This window comes from Tetrao urogallus, assembly GCF_951394365.1.
Source record: "Tetrao urogallus genome assembly, chromosome: 5".
Lineage (NCBI taxonomy): Eukaryota > Metazoa > Chordata > Aves > Galliformes > Phasianidae > Tetrao > Tetrao urogallus.
Genome location: NC_136818.1, coordinates 30,109,710 through 30,134,377, shown reverse-complemented (window position 1 = coordinate 30,134,377; position 24,668 = coordinate 30,109,710). Strand labels below are relative to the sequence as shown.

General features: G+C 42.6%; 1 protein-coding gene across 1 annotated transcript in view; it reads right to left on the bottom strand.

Annotated features, from left to right (window-relative positions):
• The window catches only part of RNLS (renalase, FAD dependent amine oxidase), a gene marked incomplete at both ends in the record, with an annotated part of 66,253 nt that extends 48,433 nt beyond the window's left edge, over window positions 1-17,820 (bottom strand). Inside the window, 4 exons of the mRNA XM_079535530.1 lie at window positions 16,390-16,548; window positions 17,253-17,395; window positions 17,528-17,624; window positions 17,709-17,820. Coding sequence (XP_079391656.1) covers window positions 16,390-16,548; window positions 17,253-17,395; window positions 17,528-17,624; window positions 17,709-17,820 — 511 coding nt within the window. The remainder of the gene's footprint in view (window positions 1-16,389; window positions 16,549-17,252; window positions 17,396-17,527; window positions 17,625-17,708) is intronic.
• Window positions 17,821-24,668: the final 6,848 nt, after the last annotated feature.

Here is a 24,668-nt window from a genome sequence, read left to right as displayed (position 1 = left end):
GCTGCCCTTAATGAAAGGGCAAAACAAAAGCAACACTTTCTAAGTATTACAGTTCTTCAGTGATGAAGACTTGTTTTCCAAATATGGAAAACCTAAAAAGACAGGTCACTCAGATGCTTGGAATTAGCCTCAGAGACCCTGAAAACATAAAAGTCATGATACTATACAAGGGAAGGAGTTTTTGTAGATTAATTCAAATATATTTTGTAAATATTGGATATTTTATTAAAGGCTATGCTATGCTTCCATGTTCTTTACTATCTATAACTGCGCTGGTCTGCAGAGCAAGAGACTGGAAAAGGCACCAGACCAGCTATCTTCTCTCAAAATCTAGTTTGAATTGAACCAACCCTCAGTGCTTGTCCGTGCACTACACATTCACTTCCATTTGCACAGGCTGCTGTACTGGTGAAGAAAAGGCAAGTCTTCCACAAAGCTGAAACAGCATGAGCATACAAACCACATTCAAACTACGGAGCTCACAGGTCCACGTTCCAACAGCAGTTTTTGTTAGATTACTTTTCCATTAATAATAGTTTTAAAAAAGTAATTTCCTTGCCTGATACTTGGATATGACTAAAATATAAATCACTAAAAGACAGAACTTGTATTAGCTTAAAAAAAAAAAAAAAAAAAAAAAGCGCAACACCTCACCCACAGCTGGTAAGTTGCTTCATGTGGCTTCAGTTGTATCATGTGTGCTGCATGTTTTTATCTATTTTTTAATCACACATTCATTCACTTCGCATCCTGTCATCTCAGACTTCCTGAATGATTTACACATGCAACCAAATATGCATAGCACATGTTAGGAAAGCAAGCTGCATCTGATTGAAAACGGCCTCTCTCCACTCTAATTTATTCAGCTTTCTTAAATAAGAGCATGCATACCACACAGACAACTTCAGAGACACAGTCAAGTATAAAATTTAAAAACCTGGCTCCCCAAGGTCTTTCTTTTTTACTTGTTACAAAGTTATGTCTCTACTGTAGAGCACCAGCATTTTTAACGCAACACTAGAAAAAAAATAAAAAAATAATTCCTTGAAAGTCACTGACAGATGAACCACAATCTACCAGGAGATGAAAAAATACCAGATGGAAGAGGAAAAAAAAATTCCTTGTTGTTAGTACATCATGCCAAATGCTGTACTAAAAAGCATAACTCTCCCCTTCCTGTGCCACAACAAGCCCTTCCTGAGAAATTGTTTTTTTTTCAACTACTGGGGGGGCAACTATTGACAATAATAGCTAAATTTGAGAAAGCAAAAGTAGTAGAAATTCTGATCTCATAAAATGCTGCTTAGAGACTTGCATGTGTCATGAAAAAAATCATAATACTCAGCATTTGACTTTACAGCAAAATGTAGATACTGCCAGACTGATGCAAAAAAAGGAAAAAGAAAAGCAGGGAAATAACACTTATGGCCAAAGGAAACATGACAGCAAAAGAATAAACGTGCATTTAAAAGAAACCAAGTATGTATGTATCTCACTGCCTGCAAATACAAGCATATCAGCAGCAGTTTCACTGCCAGGAGATTTACGAGGGCTTAAAAAATACAAAGTCAAAATGGTATTAATACATAATCCAGGTCAGCAAGCCATCTGAAAACCCTGCTTAGGTCACTGCCAAAGCCCTACGCTGCCACACCATTTTAGAGCACGTGCAAGATGTGAAAGTTAATTTTCCGTCATGAACCTTGAGCTGAAGCTGTCCACAAGGAACTGTCAGATCTTTTCCCATGGGATTAGTATGACATTTTACCACCTCCTAAACATAAAAAACAAAACAAAAAAAAAACCAACAAGGATGTCATGTGCTTATTTTCTAAAGACCTAACAGTATTTTGCTTCTTTCACTGTACAGCATAGCACTGTATCTGCTCTCATCAGAAAAATCAGAGCTAAAAAGACAGATGTGAATCTAAGGAATGAATAGGATAAAACTTGAAGAGTTGGAGTTAAAAAAAAAAAAAAAAAAAAAAAAGCTACTACATTTCCTTGCCAAAATTATTACCTTTTACAGGACTTTAAGCAATACACAAATTAAGACTACATGCCTTCCTGGAAGGCATATTCTGATGGCATCAGAGAACATTTATCCTGCTTTTTAGCCACCTAGCCTACTTTTATCCAACCTAACAGGTGCTCCTCTTGTCAGGTCCTGTAGCACAGGCATGATGTAAACAGACTTTCTGCACTTACCCACAGGTATCTATTAATTAATGCCTTAAGAAAATAGGTGGGAAATGCTAGCGACCTATAAGGTGGTAATAACATGGAGATGAAGAAATGTCAAACTACACCATTTTTGCACACTGAAGACAATTTCTATTTTCCTCTTCAACTTGATACTGTTTAAATTCCATGCTGTACTGTGAAGAGAAAATAGCCTCCTGTAAACACTGACAAAATATTAGAAAAAATTTGGTTTACATCTTCCCTGAAATTTAAGCACCTATCTACTTTGTAAACTCCATTAGCTGCAATGAAAGTATGGGAATGTACACTGAGGCCCCAGACATTTTGATTCAATTTAAGTTTGTATTCAATTATTCCAATAATTCTTTGCAGATAAACATTTAAAACTCAAATTACGGGAAACTTTCCTTGTTTTGGGAAGAACCACACCTTCTTCAGAATAGAAAATTAAGCTCTTGTTAGGCAACTGTATCTTAAAGAAGCAGCTAATCTTTATATTCTGTCAGTCATAAACTTCAGTTCAGCTATTTAAAAACAAGTTATTTCCAATTTAATTCTCTTGCCTGCTTCTAAGTTATCTCAAAGCATAACATAAGCTATAAAATAGGAACGCTGGCGTAACACAATCATGTAACACAATGGAAAGTGCAACAATGAGCAGAGCAGCAAGGTCTCAGGCTGCAGCAAGAGCAGATTTGCTCAAACACAACAGCTACATGTGCAGAAGTATAAAAAAAAAAAAAAAACCACAAAAAACAAACCAGCACCAGCACCAGCACCAGCACCAGCACCAGCACCAGCACCAGCACCAGCACCAGCACCAGCACCAGCACCAGCACCAGCACCAGCACCAGCACCAGCACCAGCACCAGCACCAGCACCAGCACCAGCACCAGCACCAGCACCAGCACCAGCACCAGCACCAGCACCAGCACCAGCACCAGCACCAAGGTACTTACTTACTTACTCCACTGCCAGCCCTTAAATGAGGTCAGGGAAGCGGCAGATCCTGGCTCCTCCCCTTCAGGTCACTCAGTTGCACTGCATACACCTGAGCTCCCCTGAGTTGGCCATGCCTTCCTACCAGGTGCTCAATCACTGGGTCAAGCCGTGACTCAGCATTTCCACTACTTTTGAGTTGCTTTTGAGCTTATTTTTGCAGCAAGCATTCCTAATTCAAAATAGATGAGACTATTTTTGATGAATGCACTTCCAGCTGTGCTGGTGAGGAAAGGATACACAAACAGACAGAAACTCTATTTCTGTTATGCTTTCTACAAACACACATTGCTTTCTTGTTCTCCAGTCACTTAGCAGTCTGCAAGACAAACAGTGCACTTGCTGTCTGCACATGATACATTCAATACAGTTTGCATTCCTGTATTTCCATAGGCAGCTGTCCTGCTCAACTTGTAGCTGCCACGTTCACTGCCATTCCCTCCCAACCACCACTTTGGCAGACACTGTCACAACAGAGACTCCACTGCCATACAGAGTTTTAGAAATACTTTTTTCAGCTACACTTCAGGGCTTACTTATTCTATGCAGGGCAGACACCAAATTTGAAACACTCATTTTACAAACGCAGTTGCTGGATATCTAAGTTATTGGCAGCTCAGTTCAAGAAGTTACCTGATGCTGAAGTCCACACATACATATTAGTTTGGGTCACTCCTCAAAAGGCAGAAATGCAAAATGACTTTTTCTCAAGTCTTTGAGCTTCACTTAAAACAAAGCAGAAACATCTCTTGATGTACAAAACCATGAGAAGAGATCAATAAGGCCTTCTTTGTACACGGGTATACAATTATGCTCTTTATCTGTCATAGAGGAGCACCAATCAGCCACATTTCAATTTAGTTGTGTTTTTAAAGCATTACTGCAGGAAATAGAAACTACTGACGCAACAGGACTTACTTGCATACTCCTGTTCTTTGGAATAAATCAAGTGAAAGAATTGTTTTAGCCCCTATTTAGTAATGTTGCCTTCACATTTTTAACAATTTGTAACACAGAGTGCTATAAAGTCAAACAATAAAATCATCTTTCCTCACCTAGCCTATCTATTCCCTGTATTAAATAAGCACTGGGGCTGTGAGACTGCCTGCTAAATCTATTGGACAACAGCAGATTGGGAAAACTATGATGCAGCAGGTGCTTTCTAATCAAAACGTAAACCACATTCAAGCCCACTCTGATCACTCTAATGGCAAATCCTAATCAGTGAGACCCAGCACTCACAACCACACACATTACAACCGCTGATAAGCTATGAAGTAGTGTTTTTAATCTTCTTGCCATCAGATTTGACATACAAAAGATAAAGACAGAAATTTCAGTAGTCCATCAATAAAAGCAGGGAAAAAAGCAAAGCCCAAAACAATTCTGGGGGGAAATCAGGAAACATCTGAATCTTTTGCATTCAACTGCTATATTTCTATTAGCTAGACCAGCCATTATAAATGACACTAATTAAAAACCGAAGCAATACTTAAAGTTGTTCCGCCAAGCACGTGTGAAATAAAGTTTTCAACTCCTCAAAACATCCCTGAACAAAGAACTGATGGCAGATGCTAAAACAGTTCCTAAAGAAAACAGAAATTATCATAAATTAGTAAGTCCCAAAGGACTTTGGTAAGCCTCACACCTGATTTTTCAATGAAGTTCAAACAATACCTTGATTTCTTAAACAATCCATTAAGGTGTATGACAAATGCAAGATTGTACCTCTAGGCACACTGTTTGACAAATGTGCTCACTTTCACAAACTTCCACCTCCATTCCCTGTCCCAGATCTATAAACAATCAGGTGAGCACCAGCCTCCAACTGCTGGCTCGCTGGAAACCCATGTGGGTCAGAACAGTGGACTTGGTCTCACAATTAGAAGCCTCAGGACAGAGCTCATTTTCATAAACACACCCTGGACATTAAGAACTTTCGGAGACAAATCATGGCACAAAGTACTGAAAGTAACAATAAACCTGAATAGCAACTTCTGAAATACTGGGTTATGAAGATAGATTCTGTCTTGAAATTAGGTGAAATCACACGAATCTGAACAAAGTCTCAGCTTTTATTTTATTAATTTCTTTAAAGAATGAAGTCATACAACAGAATGATAAAGGTTCAAAAAGACATCTAAGATCATCTAGTCCAGTCATCAACCCGTCACCACCAATACTGCCCACCAAATCATGTCCCTCAGTGCCATATATCCACATTTCTTGAATGCCTCCAGGATGGTAACTACACCACTTCCCTGGGTAGCCTGATCCAATACCTCACCACCCTTTAGAAGACAACATTTTTTCTAGTATCCAACCTGAATCTCCCTTGGTGCAACTTGAGGCCATTCCCTCTCATCCTATTTCTTGCTACGTGGGAGAAGAAGCTAACCTCCACCTTGCCACAACCTCCTTGCAGCGAGTTATGGAGAGCAATAAGGTCTAAACAATTCTAGTTCCCTCAACATTTTTCCTAAGATCCCTCACAGATCCACTGCCCTTCTCTGGACAAACTGCTGGGCCTCTACATTATTCCTGTAGTGAGGGACCCAAAACTGAACACAGAACCCGAGGCGTGACCTCACAAGTGCTGAGTACAGGGGAACAATCATCTCCTGGTCCTGATGACTGTACTGTTTCAGATACAAGCCAAGACGCCTCTGGCTTTCTTCGCTATCTGGGCACACTGCATCTTCAGCCAGCTGTTGACTAATGCCCTCAGATTGTTTTCTGTTGCACAGCTTTTCAGCCCCAAGCCTGCAGCATTGCACAGGGGAGGCTGTGACCAAAGTGCAGAATTGAGTATGCAGTCTTGTCACAGGATAAGCCCTGGAAAGGTGGATTTGGAAATCCTAGGGAAGTGCAGTCAGGAGTAAACATGGGCTTTAAGACAGTGCAGGTAGATTCCACACATACAGCTGAAATACTAAGTTATATTCTGGATTGGAATTACAGAAGAAAAAGGCCATTGCTCTAAGCCTCTATGACAATGTAAACATCTGTCTGATTTTTTTTTGCTGCAACAGCCCCCACCCTCCTTCCTTCTTAACATTCTGGATTTAAAAATAAAAATCTAATATGAATTCCTTATCAAGACTTAACTGAAGAATAAGCTCTGAGTGGCACAGTCGGGATTCTCACAACACAGAAACCATCAGCTCATTAAATGCATGTTCCATGAAACATGAATAAAGAAATTTCAGAGTTGCTCAGTCTGTTTGTATATTTTTGGCAGATAATATTTTTTTTCTGTAGGCTCAAAGCAAAGAGCAGCTTTGGAAGCATTTCTCTGTTTAAACGCAATCCCTGGACATTACCAAAGACTGCTGTTGGGAAAAACTGAGAGGTATCTGTGTTTATTGTTCAGATAAATAAATTTTAGATCATTTATTTGTTCTGTTCCAAGTACAGTCTGTGTATACCAACACCTTTACTATTTTGCAAAAAGGCAAAACGTGCGCATGACAAAATGGCAACATGAAGAAAAGCTGCATAATTAAGTCTTCAGTGCAGAAAAAGGCACCACTGACATTCATCAACCTTGCTGAATGTCTCAGGAGACCATAGAGTGGATGTGAGCGCAGTGAGGTGGTGGGTGGTGTGTTCAGCAATGATGCCATCGTAGCAGCCAGTCACCTCTCGTGGCACATTTTTTTTTTTTTTTTCCCTACATGAGCATAGCATTGACTTTTGTCCATTGCTGGTGAAAACGCATAGCTAATGCTCACGACTGTGTCAAAAAACAGTGTTTTGTAGCTGAGAATTTGCTCTATCAAACAGTGTTACTGTATCTAATGTAGTTTCCAAATAAATAAATAGGAAGCACTACTTTTGGAGCAACCCACGTAGATGATGACATAAAATTTGGGTGATGAGGCCCAGGCACAGGCTGGCCAGAGAAACTGTAGATGTCCCATCCCTGGAGACCTTCAACACCAGGCTGGATGAAACTCTGGGCAGACTGAAGTAGTGAGGGGCAACCAGCCCACAGCATGGGTTGGATGGACTTCAAGGCCCCTTCCAGCCCAAGCCATTCTACAGTTTGATGAAAGATGCTCAAGTGGCATTAAATAGCATCCCAAAATCAAACCCACTGGCATTGCAGCATTCTGCCAACCAGCACACAGTAGGGACAAAAAGTATAGCCAGGTTATAGTAATTGCAGATGGGTAGATCAGGCTGACTTACACATCAACACACAAAAGCAGCATTGCCTGACATATCAGATGTAACTTTTAAAAATCAGTTTAGCTAAACCAACACATTCTGCTGACAGTTGAAGGCGCAGGTGCTCTGAACCTCTCCTGGGACTAGACAGGAAACCTAAGCTTAGAATTCAAACCACAGAATCACAAGCACTTCTTTGCTCACACGGTTACACAGATCCTATGCTATTCCCCTCCCCTTGCTGGAAGCACACATTACACCAGTAAGTCTGTGGACCACATGGTGAACTGCAGATTTGCAACTGATCCCACTAAAAATAACCTCCATGCCTTTTGGGGCAGGGGAAGTTGCATTGCTGTGGTCTCACAGACAGCTGCGCTGATACAACAGACTTGCTGGAGGTAGAGTGGAACAACTCACAGGACTGCTTAAGAAAGTGTTCCCGTAACATTACAAGGCAGCAGGCTTTGTCTTTTAGTATTGTATCCTGTTGTTTTGTTGCTTTTTTTTCAGATCTGTCAAACCAAAATTTCAGCTGTTTAATAGACAGAAAAGAAGCAGTGTTGACTGTCAACAATAAAATGCAAAGCAGCACTTTATCTAACACATCTGCTATTTCATTCTCTTTTGCAAACCTCTCATGCTCACACACAACAGGTTTGAACCTCACACTTCTAAGACAAAAGTGATGCAAATCAGTGTGGTGGCCTATCTGACTTCTGATAGGCCTTCAATGGGTTCAATTAATAACTGCAGGAAAAAAAAGCATTATAAACAATCCAGATAAATCTAAAAATAGGCTAAGTAAGTCAAATAGCCACTGAAGAACATGCAACGTGACTTTCTCTGATGTTGCAATTTGACTTTTTTTTTTTTTTTTAAAAAAAAAAAAAAAAGCAAAAAACAAAGTGTTCCCTGAGATGGAAGGCATTATCTGAGCTGCAGAAGTCAGAGGGCAGGTTAACAGCTAAGGACACTTTAAATGCAGGTAACGTGGTTACAACAGCAGATGAACAGACAGTGGTGCACTGCTTCTCACTTGTCCCACCATAACAGAGACTTACAGCAGAGGAGAGCCATGGTGTGTCCTGCTGCATCCTGTAACTGCTCTCCTGTGGCAAGGATGGAGGGTTTCGTAGAAGAGAAAGATGTCCCACATCTCTGTAAGAGCACTGTTAAGCCAAACAACTGCTGCCTCACACCCCGTCAGTGTTCTACCTGATTTCACCAACACTGAGCCTTCCAATACAAGAACCTCAGCCAGTACTAGGATGCAACCATTTCAAAGGAGTGACCTGTTTTGAAAAGACCACATTAATACCAACAACCACTCTCACGCAAAATTAATAACTACTTGTATTTCCAGAAAGCACAAATATTTGCATGGTGTGACCTCAGCTCCTAGGTCCAACAAGTAACTAACCCCTCAGTGTACATGTGTACGTTGGACACTGTAGATTTGTTAGGTAAGAAGAGTAAATTCAAGGTCTGGATAAGGCCTGCTAAGACTGCTTGGAAATGGAACTACAAAACTGAGAATTTATCATAAGCCTATCCAAAAATAAACATGTACATAAAGTACTCAAGCAAGAACTTGAGAGTCATGAAAAGCTGTGGAAGTTTTGCTTTCCTAATTCGCATTATATACTCTCCAAGTAAATAGTCCTCTTTTACTTGAATCTTTTCATCAGCTTGTATTATTTAAAACATGTGGGACATTCAGACAGATGAAAAAAATTGGTCAGGCTCAAAACAAAAGCCACAACATTCCTTTTTATTAGCAGATTAAACATTGCAGAACTGTAATTTTAAATTCCAAGTAAAAGCAACTTAATGAAAACAACACTAATGCAAAAATAGAATCTACTTGGGATTGTTATGATCTTTAACTGCCATGTTGCCAAACACCTTAAAGAAAACAGAACTTATAAGTAAGTTTGTCAGTCTCATTTGAAAATAAATTAAAAAAGGCCACATTGATTAGTGACCACGTGGGAATTTGTGTGAAAATCTAGGATTCTAGAAGGTTACAACTGAAAGACCTTGTCTGAAATAGCACTGGGTGGTAAGTATTTGTAAAATTTCGTCTTCTCACTTTCAAAGATTCAGCTTTTAAGCAAATGTATTCCTTCTTGACACTGAATTTACGTTACAAAACTCAGAAACACATATATTCATCTTCCTTTTAACTTCTGCATAACCACAGTAATTATTGCCAAAATATGTAAAATCCAAATACAAGTTAAGTGCACTAAATACAGTCACGCAAATTCAAAGTCCTAAAAATCATTTGATTGCTGCCACCTAACGTTGTTCCAAACACGTTGCAAGTAGATAACCATTTTCTGCTGCCTCAGTCTAAAGCTCAGGAAGGCACCAACTCTTTAGGTACTGCGTGCCCTGTAAAGAACAAGAACATGAAGATGTAGGTGTTTTTGTTTTTGTTTTTCCTCATGACTGCTTTCGTTCGGTGATTCTACTGTAATTTCAAGTAAGCACAAGACAGAAACACATAGTTTCTGGACAAAAACTGACTAAAGCAAATCAGAGATGCGCAGTGGCATCAGATAACAGCATCAAAGGGTGCTGTCATAACAATGATCAGTTTACAGCCCATCAATTCAGGCATTACCACTGCAAGATATTTCAAAGCTTAAGACTTCCAGTAGCAATGTTATTAATTCTGTCTTTATTATTTCTAAATACATAACTGATGCATCAATTTAGGAGCACTAGCTGTAGAGAGAGTAAGTAAAGACTGAAAATGAAGATAAAGATGAATAAATCTAAGAAGATTGACTGTAGCAAGTCACTTTCTTCTCTGCCCCTCTTCATTTAAAAACTGACAAATGCTGGATCAATTTCAAGAATACAAACAGAACAATAGAAGTAAACAAAACAAAATACATATATATACACACATATAAAAGTATACATAAATAAAGGGTTTGTAGAGACGCACACTTCTCCGCTAATCAACTAGCGCAGCTTTACTGCCCTTCTGTGGACACCACAGGGCCTCAATGTCCTTCTTGTAGCAAAGTGGGAGTCCAGGTGGAGTAGTATTTCTGTTTTCACCTGAATCATAGGGGATTTATTCTGCTCTTCACCCTAGACTTCCAGGTCGGGAAGGCTGTGTATCCAAAGGATGACTGGTCTGTCAATTAGAGACAAGTACTGAAGCCACTGAGAATCACAGAATCATAGAATCACAAGGTTGGAAACAACCTATAAGATCATCTAGTCCAACCGTCTCCTCATCACCATTGCCACCACAAGCACTAAACCGTATCATGCAGCACGTCATCCAGATGCCTCTTGAACACTGCCTGACCACTCTCTGAGAGAAATAGTTCTTTCTTATGTCCAACCTAAACCTCCTCTGATACAACTTGCGGCCATTAACCCGTGTCCTGCTTGTTGCCTGGGAGAAGAGGCCAAATCCCTCTTCGCCACAACGTCCCTTCAGGAGGTTGTAGAGTGCAATGAGGTCTCCTCTGAGCCTCCTCAGCTTTTTTCTTATCATGTGAACACATTCCCCTTCACATCCAGGAAAGATGAGATTCAACTTAGTCTTCCTCTTACTGTTAATATGTTTGTAAGAACAGTTTTTTGTTGTATTTCACTACAGTGCCCAAGTTGACCTCATGCTGGCTTTAACCTTTCTAGTTTTCTCCTGCATATCCTAGGAACTTCCTTGTGCTCTCCTCGAGTTGCCTGTTCCTCTTTCCATAGGAGGTAAACTCTCTTCTTCTCCTGGAGTCTAAGCAAAAGCTCCCTGTTGAACCATGCCAATCTTCTTCCTTTCTGGCTCATACTCATCTTACAGCACATGGGGACATCCTGCTCCTGCTCATTTGAAATTTCTTTCTTGAGGAAGTGTCCAGCCTTCCTGGACCCCTCTGCCCTCCAAAAGGACTTCGACGGGACCCTCTATCAGTGTACTGAACAGTTACAAGTCTGTCCTCCAGATGCCCAAAGTAGCAGTTTTGCTGACCTCCCTTCTGACTTCACCACTAATTGAGAGCTCTATCATTTTGTGATTGCTCTGCTCAAGACAGCTCCTAACAACCACATCTGCTGTCAGTCCTCTGTTTGGGAACAGCAGGTATAGAGGGCATCCCCCCTTGTAGGCTTTCATACCAGCTGTGTCAGTAGGTTAGCTTCCACACACTCAAGCAACTTGCTTGACTGCTTTCTCTATACTGTACTGTTTTTCCAGCATGTATCAGGGAAGCTGGAAGTTCTCTATAAGAACAAAGGCTGGCAAATACATGACTTCCGCCAGTTGTTCATAGAATGTCTCGCCCGTCTCTTCATGCTGGTTAGGTAGTCTATAACAGGCTCCCACCAGGATGTCAGAGTTGCTGGCCTTTTCCAATCCTTACCCATAGAGACTTGACCTTATAATCCCCAGCCTCAAGATCTACAACACTGAAACACTCTCTAAAGTAGCAAGCCAAGCCATCGTCCTTCCTTCTTTCCCTATCCCTTGTAAGGAGCTTGCAGTCATCCATTGCAGCACTCCAGTCATGGGAGTGATCTTCAGTAATGACAATTAAGTCATAGTTTGCCTGCCACACAACAGCTTCCAAGTTCTGCTTATTGCCCATGCTGCAAGCAGTGGTGTAGATGCACTTCAGCTGAGCAGCTGGCCTCACCTCCCAGCTCTGCCATTCTTCCCCTATGCTCATCTCCAGCAAACCTGGTTTTATCCCCTTGCCCATTGATATCTAATTTAAAGCTCTTCCAAGGAGCCCTGCCAGCTCCTGGGCTAGGAGCTGTTTCCCCCTTTGAGACAGTTGGGACCTATCTGCAGCCATAAGAACAGGTGCTAAGTAAACTGCTCCATGGTTCAAAAAGCCAAAATTCCTGTGATGGCACCAGCCTCATAGCCACGTATTTACTAGCTGAGCTTTCCTGGTCCATTCAGTATCCCTCCCTGGCACTGAAAGGATAGAGGAAAACACCATCTCTGTTCTGCTCTGTCAGCTAGCTACCGCAATCCTGATGAAGTCCCTTTTGATAGCGCTCATGCTTCTTCAGCAACTTCACTGCTGCCAGACTGAACTACCAGCAAAGGATAACAATCATAGGGGTGAATCAGGCCAGGAAGTTTTCACTTAACTGCAAATACAGGAGTCCAATTTTCAGGACGCATCTCTGAAAACAATAGCACACATGTCCAAAATGCATTCTTATTAAAGAGACATACTACATGTGTTTAAGGAGACCATTCGCAGGACCACTGATTAAAAACACAATACTCCAACACTTAAATATGCTCAACTAGAGGAGGAATACTGATGTAAGAGAGTTAACCATCACACTCGTACAGCAAAAGGTAAAACTTCTGCAATGGCAGAATTACCACTTTGCTTGCTCATGTGAATACTCAAGCTCGTAAAGTAAAGGCAGAGAGAGGGAGAGGAAGGGGCAAGAAGAAAGAAGACTTGTTGAGTTCCCTTGGATAAGTTAGTCCTGCAGTTACTAAGAAGATAAGAAAAGGATGCTGCAAAAAATGTCTGACAGTTCCAGCAACCCAAGAGCAAGTGAAATGAACTGTTCACCTTAATTACATCTTGAGGGGACCTGGCTGCTTTTTTGGACAGAAATGGATTCAATTATCCAGGAGAAAAAAAAAAAAAAAAAAAAGGGCATGCCAACATTTTAAAAGGGGACAGAAACACAAAGCTGGCACATGCTTGGAAGTCTTCTGCTTCCACTGGTTTCTATTAAATTTTATGAGCTTCTTTTTTTCCCCTCTACGCTACCATTATTTCAAAGTGTTTTAATGCAGTTTCAACCAATGAAGAGCCCCAATGCCCACAAAGTCATACTACGCACATATACCACAGGTACTTCATTCAGTTCCCATCCACCAAAACTGCATGGGAATTAAATGCGTATTAAATCCAGTTAATTTCAGAACTTTAATCTTTCTCACAGTCATGTAAATTGGAAATTCTCTTCAAGATGCCAATACACATATAACTATTCCACTAGAACAACCTATTTGCTCCAGTACTTCCACTTGCTGCTTTTACAAGTGAAGAATGAAGCCTTCACCAGAGTACTTTCCTCTAGACAGTGTCTCCCAAAGTGCATGCAGGGTACCAAGTTTGTAATTTAAATGCATACGTTTTTACCTTCCTGAATTATCATTTAATATTAGTCTGGTTCAACTCAAATAGTTTTAAAGACAAACCTTAAGTAAAGGTACTACTATCACATACAAAATGAAAAAGCAGCAGAAATAAGGTTTCAGGGCAACAGTTCTACTTTGCAAAGGAACCTGAACTTCAGCAGGACTGAAGGAAAGCATGTGCTTTTCCAAACTGAGACACTTCACAATATGGGAAGGGAAATGTTACTGAATGAGGAGGGTGCCCTGGAAGTCACTAAGAAGGTGAAGTTACTGCACACCTTCTTTGCTACAGCCTTCACTGCTAAGATTACCTCTCGGGCATAACAGACCCTGGAGGTAAGAGAGAGAGTCTGGAGAAAGGAAGACTTCCCCTAGTTCAAGGAGGGTCTGGTAAGAGATCATCCTCAACGCATGCAAATCCATGGGCCCCAATGAGATGCACTCACAACTACTGAGGGAGCTGGCAGAGGTGACTGCCAAACCACCTTCTATCACCTATGAAAAGTCGCAGAGAAATGAAAGGTGCCTGAGGACTGGAGGAAAGCCAGAATCACTCCAGTGTTCAGAAAGGACAAGAAGGATGAGCAGGGAAATCCCAAGCCTATCAGTCTCACCTCTGTACCATGGAAGGTAATGGAGCAACTTATTTTGGATGCCATCTCCAAGCAAGTGGAAAAAAAAAGGTTACCAGCAGTAATCAGCACAGATTCAGCATGGGGAAATCATGCGCAACCAAGTTGGTAGTTTTCTATGATGTCACAACCAACTAGGTAGATGAGGGGAAAGCAGAGGATGTTTTGTACCTTGACTTCAGTAAGGCCTTTGACACTGTCTCCCCTAACTTTCTCATAACTAAGCTTAAGGAACGTGGGACAGATGAGTGGACAGTGAGGTGGATTGAGAACCATCTGACAGACATAGCAGAAAGTGTTGTGATCAGTTGTAGACTAGTTGGAGGCATGTAACTAGCAGTGTTCCCCAACAGTCAGTACTAGGTTCCACTTCGTTTAAAATCTTCATCAATTACCTGAATGAAGGGAAGGACAAGTTTGCTGATGGTGCAAAACTGGGAGGAGTGGCCGACACAACAGAAGCCTGTGCTGCTATTTAGCAAGACCTGGACGGACTGGAGAGCTGAGCAGAGAGGAAGCTTATGAGGTTCAACAAGGGCAAACGCAGAGTCGCCTGGGGAAGGATAACACATTCACACAGTTCTACAGGAGGTTAGGATCTATACAGGCTAGGGACTAGAAAGAAGCTCTGTTGAGAAGGATTTGCATGTTCTGGTGAACAATAGGTTGACCACAAGCTTAGCAGTGTGCCCTTGTGGCCACAGTATCTTGGGGTACATTAAGAATGTGGCCATCAGGTCAAGGGACATCATACATTCCCTCTACCCTGCCTGGTGAGGAGTGTATCTGGAGTACTCTGTCCAGTTCTAGGCTCCTCAGTTCAAGAAAGACAGGGAATTGCTGGAAAGAGTCCAGCAGAAGGTCACAAAGATGATTAGGGGCCTTGAGCACCTCCCTTACGAGGAAAGGCTTGGGACTTTTCAGCCTGGAGAAGACTGAGTGGGAATCTCATCAACGTCTATTAAAATCTAAAGCACAGGAGTCAAATGGATGAGGTCAAACTGTTTTCAGTGGTGCCAAGTGACAGGACAAGGGACAGTGGGTACAAACTAGTATGCAGAAAGTTCCATCTAAACATGAGAAACAACTTCTAAACTGTGGTGACAGAGCAACTGGAACAAGTTGCCCACAAAGGCTGTGTCCTTCTCAGGCGATATTCAAAACCCACCTAGATTCTTTTTTGTGTGACCAGCTGTAGGGAACCTGCTTTAGCAGGGGGGTTGGAGTAGATGATTTCCAAAGGTCTCTTCCAACTCCTACAATTGTGATTTTGTGAAAGAAAGTTTTTCCCTTGGAAAAAGGCTGTACAATGCTTTCCAGCTAATGCAAGCTATGCATACTGCTCAAGTGCATGCTTTCAGCTTGGCCATCCTAATCTTTTGCAGCTAGTGAGGAGGAGACACGTTACAGACAGACACGAGCTTAAATGAGTTAAAACCCAAGACACAGCAGGACATGAGGAGCCAAAGTCAGCTCTTCATCTTCAGGACACCGGGGTAGCTGCCACAGACCAAAGAGCTGGAAACCCACCGACTTTACAGTGTCTACTTCAGGAGCTGGCAGCAAAGATGCAACGAACCTTGTGACACCAACGCCAACTCACAACAAAGCCACAAGGCTGGTCTTAGATGCTGCAAGCACAGTCAAAGAGCATACATTAGCTAGATGCAGTACGTTCTTGGTACAGAACAGCAGCTATCTTGATAAATTCACACATGGCTCTCCCAGAGCTTGGCTACGCTGCCTGGCTTCCACAGAGCATCAGTACTCAGAGCTGTATCCAGACTCTGCCCTGTAAATCCTCACTGGGGCCATTCTGTGAGCGTGCCTTGACCTGGAACAGTCTCACAGCAAACACATCAAGTCCACTTTAAACACATTTATTCTAGTTAATCACTGAATGATAATTGAGATTTGATAATGATTAGGGAACACAACCCCCAGGGGGCAGCCAAAAACAGTAAACAAGCTGGAAGGAACAAGTTTTCAACTTCTAGACTTGGGACAAGAGAGATCTGCTCCCAGCTTTTTCCCTCTTTATAGCACTTAAAATTTTAGTCACACTGCGTGCCCATACAGCCTTGAAATCACCTGTCTTCTATCAATTTCATATTCATCCTATCGGAATGGAATTCAACAGACAGTTCAGCCTATTGAGTGCTTTTTTGCTACACAAGATACACAGATCACCATTTTAGCCTAAATGCCTGCAGTTTTGAGGTATACACTTACTGTTTACAATGTCACCCTGCAGCTGAAGGATTTGTGGAACAGGCATAGTGAGAATGACTACATCAAACAGTTCCGGTAATCCCATTTTGCTGGAGACTTCCCACTTCCCATCTCGGAGAGAGATATGAGTTACGTGGCGTTCATAGCAGACATCTGCATCTGGTTTGAAAAAATTAAATACATATAGCTGAATGCCATGTAGAAAATGCACAGTAGTTCCTCTTAGTAACTGGATGGCTTACTAACTGCCAAGCACACAAACCATCTGCGCGCAAAATCTCACAAATCAGGTTGCATTGGTTTAACAGTCAGGATATTACACTAAAAAGCAGATCCAGAGAGGTTGTGGAGTCTCCTTCTCCAAAGATATTCAAAACCCAGCTAGACACCGTCCTGTGTGACTTACTCCAGGGAACCTGCTTTAACAGAGGGTCCCTTCCAACCCTTATGGTTCCATGATCCTCATCACCTGGAAAGTTCCTATCAGCCCTGCTCTAGGGCTGGCACTCCTCTGAGTCCTTACTAACGTGATTCATCTCCATAAGTAGATAGGAAACTGACAGGTTGATTTCCTGCAACTTCAGTGGGCTCAGGATGGAACCAAGTGGGCAGGGGACACAGGGCAAGGTCCTGCAAGGTCCTGCAGACCTTCTATTCGTAGGCATTTTTCACATCTGAAGTCAGCAAAGCGCCTGCAGGGTGGGAAACTTCCAATGCTCACCATTCTGTTTATGCCTTTCAGTAACTCCAAGATCCATAAAAACAAACAAATGACTACCTTCCACATTTAAGTCACCAGTTAGACCATTCGGGAACGCAGCAATTAAAAGGCTTAATTTCACACAAAGGCGTTTAACCATTACCGGACTGCAGCAAGTAATACTTGACAACGGAGGAGATGCCCTGAGGCGCCACGTAGTCACAGCTGCCCTCTTTCTCCGCCAATCCCTCAATGCGCGCAGACAGCGGCTCCAGGATGCCACGAGACAAGAGCTCCTCGTAGAAACTTGACAGGAGAAAAGCAGAGGGATGCAGACGCGCCGGTGAAACCCACCACCAGCTCATTCCCTTAGCCCGGCCCCGGGGAGGCCGCACGGCCTCAGGCGCGCGGCCGCCGCCCGCGCGCGCCCCCGCTCACCTGCCGCGCGACTCCGCGCGCCGGCTGACGTACTGCGCGCCCAGGTCGGCAGTGCAGGAGGCGTCCCGCGCGCTGCGGCTCGTGCTCATGCGGCCCCCTGCGGCGGACAGGCGGACAGTCGCTCAGCGCTCTCTCTCCCGCCTCCCGCCGCTCCCCGCCCGGCCGTCCCTCGCGAGCCCACCTGCGCCGCGCGCCTTGTCCCACACGCAGAGCCGTTCCGGCGTCGCCCCCCGCAGCAGCGCCGCACACGCACCGCCCGTCAGCCCCGCACCCACCACCAGCATCCGCGCCATCGTCGCGGGGCGGGGCAGCGCTGAGCCACGCCTCGTGCGCGCTGTGGAGGGCGGCGGGCCGCCGTGTGGTTGGGCGGCGCTGCTTTCCTGTGCGCGTGAGAGTTCGGGTATTTATATAGAGTTATTTTAATAGTCCTTTCTGGTCAGTCCCTTGTGTGTGTCTGCTGTAAAATATTAGTGCTGTTTTCACTGAATCACAGAATTGGACAATTGATCACCAAGGTTGGAAACGACCTTCAAGATCACCCGTCCAACCACCCACCTATCACCAGTAGTTCTCACTAAACCATGTCCCTCAACACAAAACCTAGGTGTTCCTTAAACACTTTCAGGGTCTGTGACTCCATCACCTCCCTGGGCAGCCCATTCCAGTGCCTGACCACTCTTTCAGAGAAGCAGTATTTCCTAACGTCCCCATTTTGTTGGGTGTTTTTTAACCCCATCATAAAATGCTAGGTGTACATGTGGCCTCAGAATACTGCATCTGCAGGGAGAAACTTCTGGAGCTGAGGATTCCGCATCCCAAGCAGGCTCATTCCAGGGATCCTAGCTCAGACTAGCTCAAATCTCATTCTGCAGACCACGTGCCTTTGGAGCTCAGGCTGCAGGAGAAAGTCTCCTGTGAAACATCTGGAGGGGTATGGGTAGGTCAAAATGTGGTGACAGTCGAATTATCGAAAGGTCACAGTTGTTTATCCTGCAGTGCCTGGTAAAGTACAGACGGCAGCCTTAACATTTGGATAATCACAGAATCATTGAACGGTTTGGGTTGGAAAGGACCTTAAAGCCCATCCAGTTCCAACCCCCCTGCTGTGGGCAGGGTTGCCACCCACTAAACCATGTTGCCCGAGGCCCCATCCTACCTGGCCTTCAGCACCTCCAGAGATGGGCATCCACAGCTTCTCTGGACCTGTGCCAGTGCTTCACCACCCTCTGAGTAAAGACTTTCCTCCTAACATATATTCTAAACCTGCCCTCTTTTAGTTTTAACTCCTTCCTTCTTGTCCTATTGCTATCAGACTGTGTAGAAAGTCAGTCTCCCTCCTTTTAAGTACGGGACGGCTGCTTTCTCCCTGGAGCTTTTCTGTCCTCTGGGCTCAACAAGCTCATCTCCCTCAACTTTTCCATGTAGGACAGGCGCTCCAGTCCTCACATCATCTTCACGGCCCTCCTCTGGACCCCTGCAAGACCTCTGCGTCTTTCTTGTGCAGGGGGCCTGAGGCCTGTGTGCAGTACTCCAGATGGAGCCTCACAGGGCAGAGCAGAGAGGGACAATCACCTGCCTCACCCTGCTGGCCACACCCCAGCCCTGTTGATGGAGCCTAGGATATAGGTGGCCTTCCAGGCTGTGAGCCCTGCCAGGATGCCCGAGTCTTTCTCCACAGGGCTGCTCTGCTGTTTTTAATGAGTCCTTCTCCCTGTTGGGGATTGCCCCGACCCAACACTTTGCACTTGGCCTTGTTGAACCTCATTAAATTCATGTGGGCCCACTGTTCAAGCTTGTCCAGGCAATACTGGGATTAGTGGACTATGAATCAAATATTGTCGTTCAAACAAACAGTACAGTGCTACAAACAGTAGGGGAGAAATACCTGTGGTTGATGCACTAATCCTGTGCAGGAACTGCAGTGTTTCAGGAGATCCATTTTTCTTCTGTCTCTATGGTGTCTATACAAAACATTATCACAAACCACAGCAAAACTGGTGTTTGATCTTCAGGCCAAACATCCTGCTTTTGAAGCAGGATTATCCACTCTGGCCTAATGCCAGGGCAGCTAAAAATTTGTCTACCTATCAAAGCAAATCAGATTGGCTGTAGGGTCAGAACCAGGATTTCTAACAGAGTAGAGCTGACTTATTCCTGTTTGGATGGCAAAATTGTTGCATATAAGGTTGCACCGCATCTTTTAATAATCTTTCTAGAGAAAATAATATTTTTTCTTTCTAGAAAAAAAAACGTTTGCATGTTCTTTTTTTTATTTCCAGTGAACAATAATTGCACTTGAGCTCTGCTCATTTTATTACAATGCAGTCCATACTTTCCATCTTTGGTCAAACTATCTTCTTCCTTTCATTCAGGTGGATCTTCTGTTACACCATGTAAGAAGTATGAAAATGCTAACATAATTACTACCCCATCATGATTTAGCTTATTTGTGGCTTGTGGCTTCAGCAGGGACACAAAATTTACTGTTCCTGTATTAAGACCAGTAGAGGACCTTTAAACCTTCCAAGATGGATCAAAGAGATCTAGCAGATCTGTGGAGAGAAATCAGAGCAACACTACATCTCCTGAAATGCATTATGGCTCCAGTGTCTTTAAAATTCAATAAAAATGGTAATTAATCACATTTTGGATGTGTTTATTTCTTTTCGACATCTGAGAAGCCAAAGAGGAATAAATGAGAAACATAAATCCCGAAAAGCAATTAAAAGGACAGTCCAGCAGTCCTGTAATTCTGGTATGTGATTACAAAATCCAAAGGAAGAAAAGGCTTAAGGAACGTACGCACTGCCTACGTCTTTGGGTTTATCTGAGATATTTTGGTAGTAAGACTGAATCATTTATTTTGAGTTGCGTATTTTCTGACTAAAGAGCTTTCTTCAAATTCAGTGTTTACATGGGACAGAACAAGGAGTGCCACAGAAATCGTCTGTAATATTACATAATCTGTGCAATAGATCATACAGGCAGATAGCTGCTGGCAGAAGGTTCTGCTCACATTTGAGTGAATATTATTGTCAATATGAGTAATTCGCAAAGAAATAAGATCAAGTCTGGTTGTCATTAAGAAAGATATCTTCTACATATACGTATATTGACAGTTAGGGGACAAATTGTGTTAAAATCTGCCTCAGCCAACTCATTAGGTTTGGAGCATTTGCAGCATTTCTTTGCAAGCGTCAGGAAAATGTTTCTTCATTTCAGACTTCCTGCATACCTGAAGAAACACAGCCTGAATTGTTAGGAATGATAATCTCCCATCCTCCCAATCCATTTGTGATACTATTTAATATTCCATGATGGATTTTGCAAGTCTTTGCACACTTGCTCTGTGAAGTCTTTCAGCAGCCACAGCATCCTTTGGTGAGAAGTTTCATGGAACAGTTCTTGGAAAAGAAACCTGCAAGAATGTGCCCTGTATTTGTTCCTTGACATACTGATGCTCTGCATTTTGTCATCTGCTGCATTCTTTATAAGTCCTGTCGTAAGCCTTTCTTCTGTGAAGAACAGAGTAAGCATGCAGAAATGAAAACTTAATGAAAATTATTTATGAAGTGAAGATGCATTCGCTGTGGTTTCCTTTTTTATCACAAGGCCACATTTCTTGTCATAAATAATGTATGATTTAATGCTTTTTTTCCTCTAAATATGTTGCTTCTGCTCCTGCTGCAGAAACTTTCTATAGAATTGCCATTTGGTGTAATACACTTTCTTCAAGACAGTCTGTCTCCAGAGTATTTCAGTAAATACTTTTGCCTCTTCTAAAAAAAAGAAAGAAAAAAAAAAAGGATTTGTAAATTTTATCAGCTGATCAGATTATCAGCTTATGCAATTGTTTAATTTTCTATCTTTAACAGATTCCTTAAGCATCTTTCAGTAGCACAAAATCTAGCTCAAATTAATCCTGTTTAAACACATTAATTTATTTTTTTTAATCCTCTTTCCCGCTTCCCAGAAACAACTTGTCCTTTGCAGCTTTCTGTGTAGGAGCAATTAATACCCCCAAAACTGGGCCACCATTTAGATGAACCCTAATAGGACCCCTGATGGCCAGGAGGAGCCTCCAGAAGATCAACAAAATTAAAAGCTAAATTCTTCCTCAGCACACAGCTGGGTCTGACAGGGCAGCAGCTCTGCAGGCAGTGCCTCCAGCCTGAGCCCAATGAGTCTTGCCTGCTAGAATATACCTTGGAACAGAAGCAAAAAAGAAAATCATAGAAATACTTGAAAATTACACAAAGCTTGTTCCAGTTTTGGAACTAGGACATCTTGTAATATGCTGATATTTTTTCAAGGATATGCAATGGTGGAACATTTTGTGCAGAGAAACAACTAATGTTTACTAATCATATGTTGATGTGCAGCACCACTGTGGAGTTTTTGCATGTTTGCACAAAAGCAGAAGAGATGGGACACAGTATTTTAGAACAAAATGGTTAGAAGATCCTTCAGGGATTAACTCAGCTTACTGCTGCAAGAGAAATTATGAATTATGACAGTCATAATACTTCCATCCTGCACTGAGCTCCTCCTGGTGAAACGTGCCATACGTTTCCACCATGGGTGTCCAGACAACCACAGTGATTGCTCCCACAGTATCTGTGGGCATGGGACTGAAATAGAGACTGGGGCAAGAGCTCCTTGGACCTGGTTTTGGGAACAGAGAGTTGTGTGTTTTGTTGTTTGGATGAGCTTGCTGATGATTGAGGTGGTGATTTTGGTGCCTGTGCTAGTGTTTGTCACTTGCACCTTGTCAGTCATTCTGGAGGAAGGTGACATTAACTGAGCCACAGAAGGACACACGTCTTTGTCCCAACCCGCACGGACTGCCACCTCTTTCACCCTGCAATGCCTCTGGCAAAGCAGTGGTCTGATTTCATGTTGAACATCATGTCACATCCCCAAACCCTGCCTGGGTTGTCCTGTAATATTCACGGAATGATCTGGCTTGAAAAAGACCATTTGGACATTGCTCTCAGATATATGATCTGGATTTTAGGTAGTTCCATGTGGAGCCAGGAGTTTGACTTGATGATCCTTGTGGGTTCCTGACAATGCAGAGTGGAAGTCAGAGAACTGCCAGGGGAGACAGAAAAACGTGAGTATTGGGAAGGCTCAGCACTGTGTTTCCTTCTAGTATCAGAGGATGATGAGCACATTGCTGTTCAGACAAGAGAATCACACTGCGCACAAACAAATTTCACAGGTAGTATTTCCTCTCCACCTCCACTCATATCTTTTCCTGTCTTTCAGTCCCCAGATTTCAGCTCATTCACCATGGATTATTCCAGTTTCAAGGGCTTCATTTCTGTGTTTTGTTTTGTTCATTTTTTTAACAGCTATGAACAGAAATTTATAGCTTTCTTATTCAGAAACAGCAAAAAGGTAAAAAAAAAAAAACCAAACCCAAAGGAAAAAAAAAACGACCAACATCCACCACCAACAAAAGCACAGATCTGTTGGTGCATAGCATAAGAACTTCTCAATCCCCTATTTTTCACCTGTTCCCAAAATAGCAACTCACAACATAAATTTGTGAGGCCACAGTAACCACACTAATCCACTGTGAGGCCAACATATTTCCTGGTATTTTGACCTCCTTATCTAGATGGGGAGCAAAACGCTGCCCTCTGTTTTTGACTGCTCTCCAGAATTTCAGGCTAATTACTGCTAGTGTGGGAGGAAATACACCTTTGCCCTATTTTTGCCATTCTAAATAAGTGAAGAGATCAAACTGCAGTATGAGCAAAATGGATCATGAGCACATCAACCGAACTTTGAGAGGTTTTGGATGGAAATCCCAGCCCCCATTTGAACAGGTTCTTCATGATCAGGGGGCAGTAAACCTCCAAGCTGTTCTTCTGGGCAGATTTCAGCAAATTTGAGTTTGACATGGCTTCGCAAAAGGCTTTTTTTCTTCACCCCTGCTTCCCAATGGCGACCAGAAGACTTCAGTTATGTATGAAGGGTCTCTGAGCCCCTAGCTCTGTCATGGCAGCCCCGCTCTCAGCAGGTGGTTGGAGCAGGTGACTTTCCACCCTGGATTTTCCTGTGATCCTGTTTCAGAACAAGAAGCAGTAACAAGGCAGATGTGGGATTGCATTCCCCTCTGCCTCCTTGCAACATGGCAGTATTGTATTTCCAGTTTTTCCCATTGGAAATGAAATATAAAATGGTGAACAGAAGTTTCTTTGAGTTCTTATTATTTGCCGAAATAACACAAGTCTGACTTCCCTTTAACTTGAAAGAAGAACCTAAAGTGTATTATTCAGAGGTGCAATCTCAAGTGTGTACGTGATTAGTTCTCATTAGCCTTGGCATTGTGTTGCAAATAGACAGCAAAAGCCTCCAATCCTACATACTGATGTCTAATTTACTGTTATAAACCTTCTATCAGGCAATCTATCAATGGCTTAACTAATGCTACCTGCATTTCTCAACATATTATTTGAGTACACACCTAATGCCTTCTGGCAATTGATGCTTTGAGACCAGGATCCCAGTCCCACAAGCTACTTGCCTGATGTCAGTTTGAGTTTAGAGCTATACTTTGTTCTTTAAGTATATTTATATGGGTTAAAAGATGAGACATTCAGATGTTGCAAACAGACCTCACAAGTATTAATTCTACCTGTATTGACAACATTTTTATTATCATTGGACTGCTGGTACTCAGAATTTTCGGAGTTCTGGAAGTTAAGCCACTGGAATGCATGAAGTATTTGGTCAATCTCAGATACATAGCCTGATTTCTGGGTGGTCCAATGTGGAGGCAGGAGTTGGACTCAGTGATCCTTGTGGATCCTTTCCAGCCCGGGATGATCAATTATTCTATGATTCTCCTAAAACCTTCCTCTTTGAACCACAATGCACATGTGTTAATGTGTGTAGAGACTTGCAGGCAGACTCGTGCACAACTCTACAGGAAATCAGTTAGCACATTTAATCAACAGACAGGGCTAGCATGCTATTGGGCTGTGCATTGAATGTGCTTGCCACACCCAATGCTGCTAAGTGCCCTTGCTTGTGAGCAAACTGAGATGGGGAAATGCTATTGTCTGTTTCTTGGAAATCTTTGATCTTCTGGAGTTGCTGTATGTAATCATCCAGCTCTTTAATCAGA